Source organism: Octopus bimaculoides, chromosome 19, assembly GCF_046866305.1.
Source record: "Octopus bimaculoides isolate indiv1 chromosome 19, ASM4686630v1, whole genome shotgun sequence".
NCBI lineage: Eukaryota > Metazoa > Mollusca > Cephalopoda > Octopoda > Octopodidae > Octopus > Octopus bimaculoides.
Genome location: NC_142946.1, coordinates 21605137 through 21620269, shown reverse-complemented (window position 1 = coordinate 21620269; position 15133 = coordinate 21605137). Strand labels below are relative to the sequence as shown.

Sequence of the window (15133 nt, the reverse complement as noted above, 5' to 3'; positions counted from 1 at the left end):
ACCGCCGCAAGGCTAATTTTTCTGGAAAAGAAAGGCGGGAGGGGTGGTGGGGACCTCGACGTTTCCCACCAAGAGAGTTTTGTTTCGCAGGCCTTTTTTTCTTTTCCAGGTTATTTTGCATGCGTTCAACGAATGTGACATCGAAATCACAGGTAAACGGCTCCTTTTTCCAGAAAAGGAAAGATTTGGCTGCTGTTTCTAGCATGCCCTGCTACCAAGTAACTGCTATTTGCGTTCACACCGAAATATTTACCAACTTTTTTCCTTCCATTAATTTCTTCCACTTTATAGAATTCTCTGTTGACATCCACCTCAGCGAGGTCACGGATCAAGTGGAAACCCATCAATCATTGTTCCCTCTTGACAAGACAAAGAAATTTCTCGCTGTATTTGCAAGCAGCACGCGGGTGGATTTGGTTTCAAATCCAGGCAGGGCCAAACGAGGTCCTACAAGTTTTTTTATGATAATAAGTAGCGTTATATTGTTGCTGAAAGAACGATGCGTACAATATTGAATATGCTAAGACAATCTGAAAACAATAGAAACTTTTAAATGTTCACCGGTTTTTATAAAATTTTTGGATTTACGGATTTGAGTAAATGGAAGCTAAATGTAACGGTAGTTAATTAGCCCGATAATGATTTTCAAAGTTAACTTAAAAGTTAAATCGTTAATGAAAATGTTACCTTTGTTAATTAATTCGGGCCGGGACCTATGGACAATCACCAGAGATCCCTGGCCTGGCAGTGCTCTCGAGAATCATTACCTACTCGGGATAAGCTCTACAAGCACGGTTCGAGACACACCGGACCGACTTGCCCAAGATGCGGTCAGAGCGACGAAACCGTTCTGCACGCACTCGTGCAGTGTCCAACCATTTCGGACCTGTGGGCTTATGCCCAAAGGCTGCTGTCACGTGTGGGACGTGTTAGCCTGTCGGCCTAGTCTATCGTGACAATTGCTCCGCCACTTCCCTCAACCGGGAAGGCAAAGCAGTCTTCATCGTACTGGTGGCCATGGTGAAAGAATGTGTGTGGTGGACTCTAGCGAAAGGATTAGAGACAAACACTTACCTCTCTGGCCAATCTCTCATCAACTTTTTCAAGTACCACTTGAAAAGGAAGGTGAGAATGGAGAGACAGTTTTTGTCTCGTGAAAGTTTCAAAAAAAGGTGGGTGAATGTAGCAAAGATGGTGCGTGCGAATGACGAAACCATTTTGAGCATGAACCTGTAAATCGATAAAAGAGAGAGAGAGAGAGAGAGAGAGAGAGAGCACTTTGCTCTCATGTGTTTCATCCTTCCTTGCCTGAGGTTACCGTGGTCTTTTCCGTAGGCTTTTCTTTCCACGGATAAACCTAATCTTGCTCTTTACATTTTTAAAATTCTTCAGTGACACACGATCCCTTTTGATCGTCTTTTCTTTTTCCGATCCCTTTTGATCGACTTTTCTTTTTCCGATCCCTCTTGATCGTCTTTTCTTTTTCCGATCCCTTTTGATCGGAATTTTACTATTTTTTTCTCAATTTTTACCTTTTTGTTTTTCATTTTCACAAAGAAAAGCTCTACATTTGTATTTGTCCCCTCTGTGTGGCCAATAAAGAAAGTTATCTATCTATCTATCTTTCTATCTATCTATGTGTCTGTCCGTCTGTCACCATTTTATTCCTTCTGGAATAATACCAATGTTGTCTTCGAAACATATGTCGGAAGTAAATGAATTTGAATAACACCTGCGTTTAACTCCATCTATTTATTTATCTATATTATACAAAACATTTCACCTAAACCTGGAGTCTCTACCTTTTTAAAGAAAGATTGTTACATCCTTGTTACTTGTGTGAATTTTTGCTACCCTGGTGACTGTATTTTTTCGCGTTATTTGTAAACACTGGAAAAAACACATACATTTATATATGTATGTATATATATATATATATATAACGGTCCTCTTTCAGTTTCCGGTTACCAAATCCTCTCACATGGCTTTGGTCGACCCGAGGCATTAGCAGAATACACTTATACACCTGCCCAAGGTACTACGAACCCATCTCCAAACCCATCTCACTTGTGGGATGACTTTCGAGTGTTTCGAATTCAGAATCACTTTCTTTGCACAACTCGGCAAACAGATAGGAGATGAGTGCATTCGGTTTGATGAAGTTCACTGTTGTAATCACTCATCAGGCATGGTTTTCACTATGAGTGCTTGTCGATAAATCGTGCAGTGTATACCAAAAGCAGTTGGGGAATTTTCTTTCACCAAAGTCTGAAAACTGGAACGGCAGCCGAGTATCTCCGGAGCGCCATCGGTGCACACGTCAATGACATGATCCCAGTTGATACCATGTGCCTCAAAAAATTTGTCCACTTTGTTAAATGTTTCTCTTGCGGTTGTTTTGGTGCTGAGGGTTTCGCAAAACAGGAATTCGTCCTCCAGGTGATTGTTATGTGCATAACGTACATAGGCGCAAAGTTGGGCTATGTTGGAAACATCTGTCGTTTTATCAAGCTGGATCGCGAAAAAATTCAAAAGTGAATTGTGACGCCTAGAGATCAACTGCGATAGAATGTTATCAGACAGGTCATTTATTTGCCTGTTTACTATTAGGGAGAGAGACACGCTTCAGCTTCTGAAGTTCAGAACTTCCTAGTACATTCAATATGATATCTTTGCAGCAAGGCAATATAAACTCTTAGCCGATTTTGTGAGGCTTTTTCACAACAGCTTTTATCCCTGAAACCTCGTAGGACGCTTTCAAACCAACCGTAAATGTTCCGTGTCATCAAGTCTGGATTTCGTCAATCTGTAGGCTTCGCGTCTGAAGAAGTCGACATCTCTATTTATTGAACTGGGATGCTTCGTTTGTAAATACCTCTTTAACTTGCTGGGCTTTTGTGAAGTAGACGCCAAAACCTCAGAGCATAAAACACTCTGTGGTTTCCTTATCTGCCAAACTTTATCACAGTAACACTGAATTTTTTATTGTATCGACCGGAACGGAATCCCATGGCACAATTATAAGAGCATTGAATAACTTGATTTTCTTAATCTGATCAATGAAATTAATATCTTCCTCGTTTATCATACTTAAATTCCTTAAGAAAATTTTCTGTAAGAGGGTTTAAAAGAATGTATAACACCTTCATTAATAGGCTGTATTTTTGATGTGCAATTCGCCGGCAAATAATGTAGTTCTATATTGCTCAAATTGATATCGATGCAATGTCGAGTATTGTCGAGCAAAAGAAGTATTTTCCTATTATATGTAACCATGTTTCATTAAGCCTTTTCAACCAATCGCTAATTATAAAACCAGTCATCCAAGATTTTCCACTATGAGTATATTCTAGTCCCAAAGCTTCCATGTAAATATCCTTAAAACCCTGCGGAGATTTGAATTTACCGATTATAAGAGGCATTGTTTTCCCACCAGTTCTATTCACACAGAAAGTATTGAAATGCGATCTTTTGAAAATATTCCCGAGGCTTGTTCTTCTGTGTTGAGAACCAGTGTACTTTTGGGAGGACATTTATATAAGACTGTTTCATCGCAATTAAAAATATCTTGAGGAGAGTATTTTGGGGATTTTAAAAAAAAATCAGAGAATGAGTTCTTTATTACAACGGGATTTATTAGTTCTTCTCCGGAAATTGTCCTTGATTTTATGCCGAAATTTTCTTTAAACCGTGTAATCCACGTTTGTGAAGTTTTAAAATCTTTGATTTGAAGACGATATACAATTTTAAGAGCCATAATCTTCAGCATATCATTGGTTACTGTGTGGAAATTTGATCTTTTTTCTGAATCCACTCAAAAAGTGGATCGTGGATAGCTTTTGTAACATTCGGATTCCCTAAATTCTTCTTTCTTTGGTGATCATTTGCTTTGCTCGTATTTGGATTTGTTCTTTAGAATACTATTAATAACTCCTATTGACATTTTGAATTTCTTCTTCAGTTTCTCTTGTGTCGCCAACGGGTTCTTTTTCTTGTGATTCAGCACTTCCAATTTTTGTGAAATTGTATATGTTTTTCTTCTGCTCTTTTTGTTGTTTACTTTGGCACACATGGCTTTGGTTTATACAAAATTATATTCAAGTTTAGAGAAAATTCTCATCTTTTTTTCAGTGCAATGCCGTGATTTTCTGGAAAAAAAAAAGGCTACTATTTAATATTTAATTCGTTTTAAACACACACACACAAAAAAACAAGATATATTCTTTACAAATACTTTACCTGCTATTTTGAGGAAAACATCCCAAACATTTTTATTCTTTTTCTCTTGCGTTTGGTATCGGCTGAATTGAATGCCGGGTTTTCAAACAGTCGTGACTGGCTGTTTTTTACGCAAATTTTGTAAAAATTGATCTTGAATAGTTAAAACATCTTAATCACATTTTTTCAAACAAATTATAGTCTAGCGTGCTCGTTCCTTAATGAATGAGTACTCGTTAATTCGAGAGGATATTAAAAACAATTTTATGGAACAAATACAACCGATATGCTTGCCTTCGGTTTTATATTGTAGATTATCTATCCTTATTTACGAATAAAAAATAAATTTAAAGCGTTTGATGTTATATTTTACCGCATAAGGACTTTAGGGACATCGTGGGCGTTGAGAAAGATGACATGAACAAATGCTTAAAAGAATCAAACCACGTTTTTTATATATTTCGGAAAAATTGATAATTTTTTCTAATTTAGGCGAAAAAGCAGCAATTTTGAGGAAAAAATTTTAATCTATACCATTTACGTTAGTTCATGACAAGTATTTCATATAAACTTCAGTGAGTCGAAGAAATACTGCGAGACATATTGTCCGACGTTCGAACGATTCTGTCAATCCACTGCCCGCTTCGAAAAATTAATAGTCTTTTTTTTTTTCTCTGTGTGTGTGTGTGTGTATGTGTGTTTGTGTAGGGCCAGTCAATTACATTGATCTCAGTAATCAACTGGTACTTAGTTTATCGACCCCGTAAGGATGACAGTCAAAGCCGACTTCATTAGAATTTAAAATCAGAACATGAAGATAGATGAAAATGCCGCTAAGCAGTTTATTCGGTGCTTAACGATTCCGTTACCTCACCGTATTCATCGAAAAATTAAGAAAGCAATACGCAGATCTCTCCTGTACTGAAGAAGTGTATGAAGAGTGACTTCCCTTGTAATGCTAAATCGTATGAGCATCAGATTTTTCTGAGAAAAGGGACATAGGAGTTAATTTCAATACTACTACTAATAATATATAAAATATAATTAAAGGTTTATGAAAAACGAATCAAAACTATAGAGTTACTCAAGAATTTCGGAAAAAATTCCTTTCCCCCTTTTCCAGCACACATTCCAAAAACAGTAGAGAGAAAAGAAGAAAACTTTCCTTCGTTAATTTAGATCGTATTGTGGTAAATTACAACATAATATCGAAGAAATCTACTTGTTTCTACTGCCTTGAAGAAATTAAATCGAACGAATCGACCCCCAAATATATTTTTAAGCCTGATACTTATTCTATCGTGTTGTTTTGCCAAACCGCTACGTTACAGGGACGTAAACACACCAACACCGGTTGCCACGCGGTGGTTGAGGACATACACAAAGATACACACACACACATATTTATATATATATATAAATTTAATGCATAATATAAAGATTTATCTAATCCGGGGACACACACACACACAATGTGTTTCTTTTAGTTTCCGTCTACTAAATCTACTCTCAAGACTTTGGTCGGCCCAAAGCTATGGTAGACGACACTTGCTCAAGGGACCACGCATCTTCTTACCTCACTGCAATACTTGCGCCTAAACGTGTAATGTATAAATATATGTTTTATTTGTGATACCAAAACAAAAACGAAATACGAGTTTACGGCAGGAGAACAAAATAATACTTTTATTTTAAACGCAATCTGTATTACTATCAGGGAACAAGAATATTTAGTTAATTTATAAGTATTTAACTAAAAGAAAAACTTTCGTTAAATAGATGGACTGATTTTGGCTGATTTGACTGTTACCTATATTACAACTAGGCCCATTTAATGTTAGATGAAACCTTTTATGTACATATAAACATATATGGGTTTTTGCCGAGATATTAGAGATATGACTGCATATATCTTCGTGTCGCGAGAGGAGAGAAGATTCTGTGTTCATTGTCAACGAACGATTCCTTTTAATTCAGGCTCGGCCGCGACCACTAAAACCTGCCTTTTCATGGACCCTTGTTCCCTCTGTCTGTCTCCTGATTTTGGCCCGCATCTCAGCTTGTAGCCCTGTTACAGGAACAAAAATTCGTCGAGTATTCTATCGATCACATAATTTCAGCCGATTTCAAGTAAGTTACCTGATACGCTGTGACCCATTTCTCGTTACTAAGCTATCACAGTTTCAAATTTAAGTCCCGCTGTAAACTTTTAGAATAGTCCTTTCTACTGGAAGCACAAGGCCTAAAATTTGTGCAAAGGGGACTGCATCGATCCAGAAAGAATGAAAGGTAATTTCAACCTCGGCGGAATTTGAACTTAGGACGTAGTGACGGGCGAAATACCGCTATACATTTCGTCCAACGTGCTAACGGATCTGCCACTTCACCGCCTTAACTGTAAGATATAATAATGTGTAAGTCAACAAATACTTGGCACCTTCGGCAAGTGTCTTCTACTATAGCCTCGGGCCGACCAAAGTTACGAGGACGTAAACACACTAACATCGGTTGGGTACTTTTTGGTCATCTCATCCCCATTAAAAAATTGGGCTATCTCCCCGCCCCCCCCCCCATTTTATGAAAAATATTGGTACTTTTGGTTATCTAAAGAAATTGTTTAACTCTTGAAAAAACGAAAAAAAGGAAAAATCAATAAACCTGACAAAATTAATAAACATGAAAATTGAAAACAATATTCATCTTATTGAATCTAATAACATTTTTTTTTATAATAACATGCCTATTGAGGAGGCCAAACGTCAAAAATATGTTGAGGTATTGAATCAAAAGGATCTAACACATTTAATCCAAACTCTTCGCTACAAACTCAAATTTTTAGTGGGGAGGTAACCCAATTTTTTAATGGAGGTGAGACAACCAAAATGTGCCATTGGTTGTTAAGCAAGGGTGGAGGAACAAACATAGACACACACACACACACATAAATATATATACGACGGGTTTCTTTCAGTTTCCGTCTACCAAATCCACTCACAAGGCATTGGTCGGCCCGAGGCTTATAGTAGAAGACACTTGTCCAAGGTGTCACGCAGTGGGACTGAACCCGGAACCATGTGGTTGGAAAGCAAGCTACTTACCACACAACCACTCCTGCGCCTGTATACATGTGCGTGAGTACATGCGTGTGTGTATTTATGTGTGTGTGTCTGTTGACAACCGATGCTGGTGTGTTTATGTCCCCGTAACAAAGCGGCTCGGCACGAGACCAATAGAATAAGTACTAGGCTAGGGTCGATTTCTTCGACTAAAACCCTTTATGGTAGTGCTCTAGCATGGCCAAAGTCTGAAACATTAAAAGGAATAAAAGAATATAGGTAACTATAGAAATATTTAATTAAAGACAACATTTAAAAAAAACATTAATTTTAAAGATGTTATGATGTACACATGTCATCAAAACTGCAATACCATCTCTGTAACATACAATAATTCGTCTTCATTTAGTATTTCAAGTAAAACAATTTCGTTTGTATACATAACTCATTGCCCCAAATGTACCCGATAATTTACACTACAATCAGTAATCTAATAATCAACAAACCCTTACCCTAAACCGACCTTTCCGATTTTTTTTTTTTTTTCACCGGATTCCTATGTTTTCGATGACGGAGATTCCGAACATGCAAAAAACCACATTTTCAAAATGTTTAATTCCCCACCAATTTTTAATTTTTAACTTTTTTTTCCCCCAGTCTTCGTGGAAAAACATGGAGATTTAAAATATGGGGGAAAAAGCAAATTTTAATTTACAAATTTTTAATGAAAAACTCCAAAATTGATCCGCAACCCCCTCGCCACTCCATCCCACTGTCTAAAAGTGAAAATAAACTGTTGTTTTGTCCGTTTCCGCATGCGTAAATTTATAGTGAAACAGCAAAAGGATCACGGCATGTGAAACCCTCATTCTATATGCTAAAAATAACAGCTAAATATCTGGAGAATTTTTGTGTGTGTGAGCGCACACGCAACAATTTCTACAGCTTATCTGAATGAACAGAGAAAGAAGAACACAAATACATTTTATACAATTCATTGGATTAATCCCAACAAAATACTACAAGTTTAGTCACTGGCTCAGCACCTATGCTTGTGTTCTTCATTCCAAAATAATAAAAACTTTAACATACTTCCAAAATGGGGCTTCATCCATGTGTATCCACTCACAAGGCTTCGGTCGTAGAAATTGTGCGCGCGCGCACACACAAACACAAACATTCTCCAGGCATTTAGCTGTTATTTTTAGCATATCGAGTTTCGTAGTGAGGGTTTCACATGCCGTGATCCTTTTGCATAAATCTACGCATGCCGAAACGGATATAACAGCCGTTCATTTTCACTTTTAGACAACAGGATGGGGTGACGAGGGGGTGTAGATCAATTTTGGAGTTTTTCATAAAAAAATTTGAAATTAAAGGCAAGACTTCCTTTTGTACCCCCCAACACCCCTTTTTTTATTTTATTTTTTTTTCTACACAGACCCCCGTTTTCGGCTACAGAGAATACGAATCTGCAAAAAAATTCGCAAAAATCGGGATTTTAAAATTACACCCCCGCCACCTAATTTCTTCATTTTAATCTTTTTTTCTTCAAAATATGCAGAAAAAAAAAACCGAGATTATGATTCAGAGATAAAATTTCCAAAAATTTTTCTAGTTAAGGTTAGGATTTTAGGTTTAAGATTAAGGTTTTAGGGTTAGGGTTACGAAAAAAGTGAAAAATGAAGAAGGGGTCCAAGAAACTTCAAAATGCCGATTTTTGACAATTTTCTGGACTCTCCGTATTCAAAAGCGGAGGTTTTTGGAAAAAAAAAAATGCGAGAAAATGGGGTGGGGGCCGGGAGGAAGTCTTTCCAAATTAAAATTTGTTTTCTTGTTTTTTTTCATATTAGATCTATTCCATCTCAATCACAGATTTTTTAATTATTTTTTTTAACTAAACAGTTTGAAACTTTGCATAATCTTAATCTCCGTATTTTTCCACGTAGATTGAAAAAAAAAAAAAAAAAAAATTCGAAGAAAGTTAAAAATTAAAATTGGTAGGGAATTAAAAATTTTGAAAACGTTTTTTTTCTTTTTTTTTTTCATATTCGGAATCTCTGTCATCAAAAACATAGGAATCCGGTGGGGGAAAAAAGTCGGAAAGGTAGGTTTCGGAAGTAGGGGTGACAGTGCGTCAGGTTCGCCAAACAATGTTAGTTGAATTTTCAGAGTGAAGAATTATTTTGAGATTTAGAGTGTACACGTAAGGCACTTGTGTTCTTATTGAAATTTATGGTAGAAAAAAGTTTTAGTTAAACGTCTTAAAAAGTTAGATGATATTTATAAAATCAAATTAATTCTGTAATCATATTAGCAATTATTGAAAATATTACATTTACCTATTTAACAATTTATATTGCAGGTATTATATGTAAAAATAGTGTTTGTATTTGAATATATATAAGTTCCTAAAATATGCTCCATTTCTATTTCTTGCGGACATGAGTTTCTAGAATATATCTTTTTCGTATGTGTGCGTGCATCAGAAATTCTCACTGTAAGAAGCTCCGTTTCTATTTAAGGATCCCGGTTCAAAAATTTCAGTTGTTTGGTCAATGTCGACGTAATGTGAGGCATTTGTTTACAGCCATTGTATACTGAATTATCCGAACTTTGGAAATCAAAAGAGGCAACATAGTTAGAGACAGCGGTTAAAAGTGTCATGATTTCATGTTTATTGCCATATTTCATTAAAATGTCACTTAGAGCTTGCATAAACCACGAGCCTCTTTCTTTACTTCCAAAAGAAGGATATTCATTACACGATGAATAAGCAACCAAAATATCTGCCATAACTGGAATTTTGGGTGACGTTTTTTCAAATCCATTGGAATCAGCATCATTTTTTTCGATCCCAGAATCAATCTTACTTCCTCGACATGCTTGAACAAAGAATAATTTAGGTATTCCTTTTAAACATGGACAACGATCGGGTTTCAGATAAGAAAGTAATTTCTCTAGTTCAATTGCATCGTCGTATCCATAGATAAGACCGTCTGAGTTACCACAACTCAGTATTGCACAAATAAAGCAATCAATACCAACATCAAGATTTTCCTCGCCAAAGCTTTGCAAAATCTCCTTCATTTCTTCGGTTCTTGAATCTGTATGAACATGGATATCTTCTTCACAAAATCCAAGACTTCTTAACGCACTTTTAAAATCTTGTGCGTCTTTTGATATTCCATGACAAATTTTAAGTTCCGAGTCACTGAAATTTTCAATGTTGAAGATGTAGGCGATACCTCGCTTTTTATGTGTCATATCATATCTTTCGAACCATTTCAATAGTTCGACCTCAGTTGGTCGATCGAAGTGATCGCCTGTACTGTCATTCAGTTTTTCCTTTTTGCAGGTACGTCATCCATGTTAGTCAATGTAGCAATGAGATGATTTGAATTTAGTTCCGGGTTTGATAACTGAAACAGTAGTCTCTGTCGCCTAGCTACGACTGCCCTCAAATCTCACCTTCAAAACCAGAAAAACTATTTGAGAACTTGCGTGAAATAATTTTCATGAAAATGTTTGTTTCATATTACGGAGCCATTATGTAAAACCTCATTAAGTCCGGCATTCCTTCGATATAACTCAGCGAATTCAAAACATCAATTCGGCTGTTTCCGCGAAAAGCTTAAAAGCACGTGGCCAACTGTCATGAAATGGGAGGAGGAGAAGAAAACTAATGGGTTGTACGTGCGTGGGTGCCTGTTCCTCTGTGTGTGTGTGTGTGCGTGCTTGTTCCTCTGTGTGTGTGTGTGTGAGTGTGTGTGTGCGTGCGTGCTTGTTCTTGTCTGTGTAAGGCTTTTTTTCTTCAAGTTTAAAATGCGACATTGCTGGCATAATTTCGTTATATCTATATTCCACAACACACAAATACATAAAAACAGAACAGACAGACAGACACACACACAAGAACAAGCACGCATTTTAAACTTGAAGAAGAAAAAAAGCCTTACACAGACAAGAACAAGCACGCACACACACACTCACAGAGGAACAAGTACGCACGCACGTACAACTCATTGGCTTTCTTCTCCTCCTCCCATTTCATGACAGTTGACCATGTGCTTTTAAGCTTTTCACGGAAACAACCGAACTGATGTTTTGAATTCGTCAAGTCATATAAAAAAAAATGTCGAAAATGAAAGTATTATTTAAATTGTTACAAAATAAGAATTAACCAAAAGAGCAATTAGATCTTTTCCCTTTCAACGGCAGATCGAGAAATTAATTTTCTTTAATTAAACACTTTGGAACTTCGTATACTGGTAGAATGTGTCATATAAAACATCAGTTACTCTTAGCGTTGTTGAGAAAAGTTTCTATTTACGAAGTTATTTCGTGTTAAATTTGTCGTATTTCGGTGATTTCAACCAATCAATGACGTGCATTCAGCTGAATAAAATTTCTGCTGTTGTTTATCAACAACAACTATCGTCTATATACGCACACACGTGTTTTACCCTTATTGCTTTTTTACACTTTTTTTCTGTATTTTGCCTTTAGCCCTGTTTTTTCTTGTGCATGTGCGGGATCTTTTTTAAAACGGGGGCCACATTTTTCATTAATGTTTTACGTAGTGCTTTTGGTACCGAAAGACTTCCAAACTTCGTATACTTATCTATTTTGTGTTATAGAACAGAAAAATATTTTTGTATTTGAATTTATTTCATGTAAAAAATTGTCTTATTTCGATAATTTCAACCAATCACTGACGTCCATTCAGCCGATATACATTACGTGCCGACTACATAAACAAACGATTCTTCGTTTTATTTGCTTTTTTCATTTTAAATTTGCTTTAACCCTAACCCTAACCCTAGGGTTAGGGTTAATTGTTTCAGAATCGTTTGTTTATGTAGTCGGCACTTAATGTATATCGGCTGAATGGACGTCAGTGATTGGTTGAAATTACAGAAATACGACAACTTTAACATGGAATAATTTATGGATTTCTTTTTTTTTTAAGAAGACTAAGAGAAAAAGATGTTTTATATGACACATTCTACCAGTGATCCAAGTTTCAAAGTGTTTCGTTAATGAAAAATGTGGCCCCCGTTTTAAAAAAGATCCCATGTGCGTATACAGACGTGTGTATGAACTTTTTTCCCCGCGTGTGTATGCGGGTATGTATATATTGTGTGCGAGCGTATATGCGGGCATGTATATATTTTTTGGCAAATGTGTGGGTGAGCATGCGTGTGTTTCAAATTAGGGTGGATGAGTATATGCATATAGGTATGTAACGACCGTGTGACCAGGATATGGTGACGAGGAATGGCTTTTTTTAGCACATCGCACGGTCGATACAAATAAAAAACAAGAAAAGAGGTTAATTGAGTATAAGTGCCAAAAAGGAAAAGAGAGACACAACCGGTAGAAGGTTTTATTGATATGTCAACTTGTATGTCTGTGTGTGTGAGTGCGACATAATAAACACAATAATAGACAGGCCGTCATGCAAAGTGTATGTGTATACAAACTTGGATCTATGTGTGTGCGAGAAATACAAAGCATAGAAAAGAGTCTACAAGGACATTAGAAGAAAGTCCAGACACAAGGATGGTAAATACCAGTTCATAGTCAAGGTACACAGTAGTTGAAGTGCTGTACAAGAAGTTGTGGCGGCAAGGCAGAGCCGAGAAAAGTCACTGTCGCACGAGAAGTTGAAGCTCCGATGCTGCGGCCAGTTACTTGGTACAGGAGGTCTCGCAGATTGTACTCGCTGTTAATCATGGTGAAGCAATTCACAAACAGTGTTGAGAGAACCTGTGCGGGTGCTGTTGGTGGTGTGTACGTAGAGACGTCGGTGTAGACGCTAAGAAGCTGGCGGTGGCGACGAAGAAGGAGTTTGCAGTAAGCTGTTGAACGAAGTGTTGGATCTCCATGAAGCTGTTTCATGTCGTCGCTGGAACTAGCTGTGTGTTCTGTGGCCAGCGGCTAGACCTCAGAAGGTCTAAAGCTGACTGACAACCGGGACGGTGAAAAGCTACCTATTTATAAGATACTATAGGGTCAAACAGGGGTTCAGAAAGACTGTCCCACGCGACCTTATCTGAAGGCTGTGATTGGTTGGGTTGCACCCTGGCGCGAAATAAAACAGGAGACAAAAATACGCCAATACCAACCAATCAGAGTGGTGGACACAACAGGGTCAAAACGTATGGCCGAAGGCTAGCTGTTAACCACTATGTCTGCACTCATGTATATATAACAGAGAGAGAGGTACACTACAGGTGCATGTACGTGAGTGTGCGGGCGCGCATGTGTATGTATGGACTGGTGCACTTATGCGAATGCTATGGACATTTTTACTCCCTTACCTTTACTCCCTCCCCTCACTTAGCGGTCATTCTAATAGTTCTTTTGCCTTAATAACGGTCAATCGCACAGTAATTTCCCTTTGTTTAACGGTCATTTACATAGTATTTTTTCGAAGGCCAGATAACTGAAGAGATGGTGGCGTGGGTTTCCACCCCAACATCCGAAACTCAGAGTTTTATCATGGCTACCGAATTTAATTGTCACATGTTATTTACAGATACACACACACATATAAAACTTTCTCAATACCCGAGCGTTATACTAATATATCTATTTGTTTTCAATATCACCTGTCTTCGTCTGTTGTTTTTTGTGAATTCTCCCTATATATATATATATATATATATATATATATATATATATATATATATACACATATATATATACATACATACATATATCTATTTCTCAGCAGATGGAGTACTTTTTTGTTGATCTATCATTATATATATATATATATATATATATATATATATATATATATATATATATATATATAAAAGCAGCAGAAATATAACAAAAAAACCGTTACTCTGAGTTTCACGTTCCCGTTCATCGGACACGGGAACGTGAAACTCAGAGTAACGGTTTTTTTGTTATATTTCTGCTGCTTTTAAATAAAGCATATTACTCGAATGGTAACCACTCCTGAAGAAGTGCCAAATGTCTAAATCCAATGGACCAGTCACTGGATAAGTTTGGCACAGAAATGTTAACATAGAGTGGTGAATAAATCGATATATCGAATTTGAAGTCTCTATCTCTTTTGAATATGAAAATTTAAAAGTTAAAAACCTTATAATATATATATATATATATATATATATATATATATATATATATATATATATATATATATATATACAAATATAGGCATAACTACAGAGTTCTACCCCCCAGACTTTGGAAGGTCATAACTTTCAGAAAAATGAATATTTTTTTATGAAATTTTCTATGCATATTGTATTTATTATGTAGATCCCGAATATACAAAAATTTTCGGTGAAAGTGTTTTGGAATGGGGGTGGGGAACAATTTTCGGAAATTCCAACAGAGTCCACTTAAATTCTTCTTTACTTCCATGAAAATTAATATTTTTTCGTGAAATTTTCTACAAATATACCTTGATGTATGTACATTTCGAGCATGTAGGAATTTTGAAGGAAACAACTGCAGGTTATTTTTAGGAAGCGTTCCCCCATTCGGTGGTGTTTCGGAGCAAGTCGTCCATAATTGTTTCATTTTTCTCTATTATGTACATATATGCATCCGTAGATTTCTATTGAAGTAATAAGCAGAAAAGAGAAGCCGTCAATAGAAGTAAATTCCAAACTAAACGTTTCTACTAGAGAAGTAGAAGAGAACAGAAGCAGCGTATTACTTCATTACAAATCTACGGATGCACATACGCACATAATAGAGAAAAATGAAACAATTATGGACGACTTGCTCCGAAACACCACCGAGTGGGGAACACTTCTCAAAAATAACACGTGTGAGCATTTATACCAGTTCTTAGAGTACACAATAGG

The 15133-nt window shown here is 36.6% G+C and overlaps 2 protein-coding genes across 4 annotated transcripts; both read right to left on the bottom strand.

The window, feature by feature from the left end:
- Positions 1 to 1737: 1737 nt before the first annotated feature.
- On the bottom strand, positions 1738 to 11293 carry LOC106872945 (caspase-7). 3 transcript variants are annotated; one of them, XM_089366584.1, is made up of 3 exons: positions 9617 to 11293; positions 4240 to 7522; positions 1738 to 4148 (listed from the first exon to the last, which is right to left on the bottom strand). In XM_089366584.1, the coding sequence occupies exon 1, from the start codon at positions 10539 to 10541 to the stop codon at positions 9795 to 9797; it is 747 nt and encodes a 248-aa protein (XP_089222710.1). In that variant the 5' UTR covers positions 10542 to 11293; the 3' UTR covers positions 1738 to 4148; positions 4240 to 7522; positions 9617 to 9794. The 3 variants fall into 3 exon arrangements, with proteins under 3 accessions (XP_089222710.1, XP_089222708.1, XP_089222709.1); XM_089366582.1 differs by lacking the exon at positions 4240 to 7522 and having other exon boundaries at positions 8367 to 11293; XM_089366583.1 differs by lacking the exon at positions 4240 to 7522.
- LOC149131780 (zinc finger BED domain-containing protein 5-like) lies at positions 2176 to 3757 on the bottom strand. The gene is made up of 2 exons (XM_089337822.1): positions 3626 to 3757; positions 2176 to 2511 (listed from the first exon to the last, which is right to left on the bottom strand). Exons 1-2 carry the CDS (start codon positions 3755 to 3757, stop codon positions 2176 to 2178), a joined length of 468 nt encoding a protein of 155 aa, XP_089193948.1.
- Positions 11294 to 15133: the final 3840 nt, after the last annotated feature.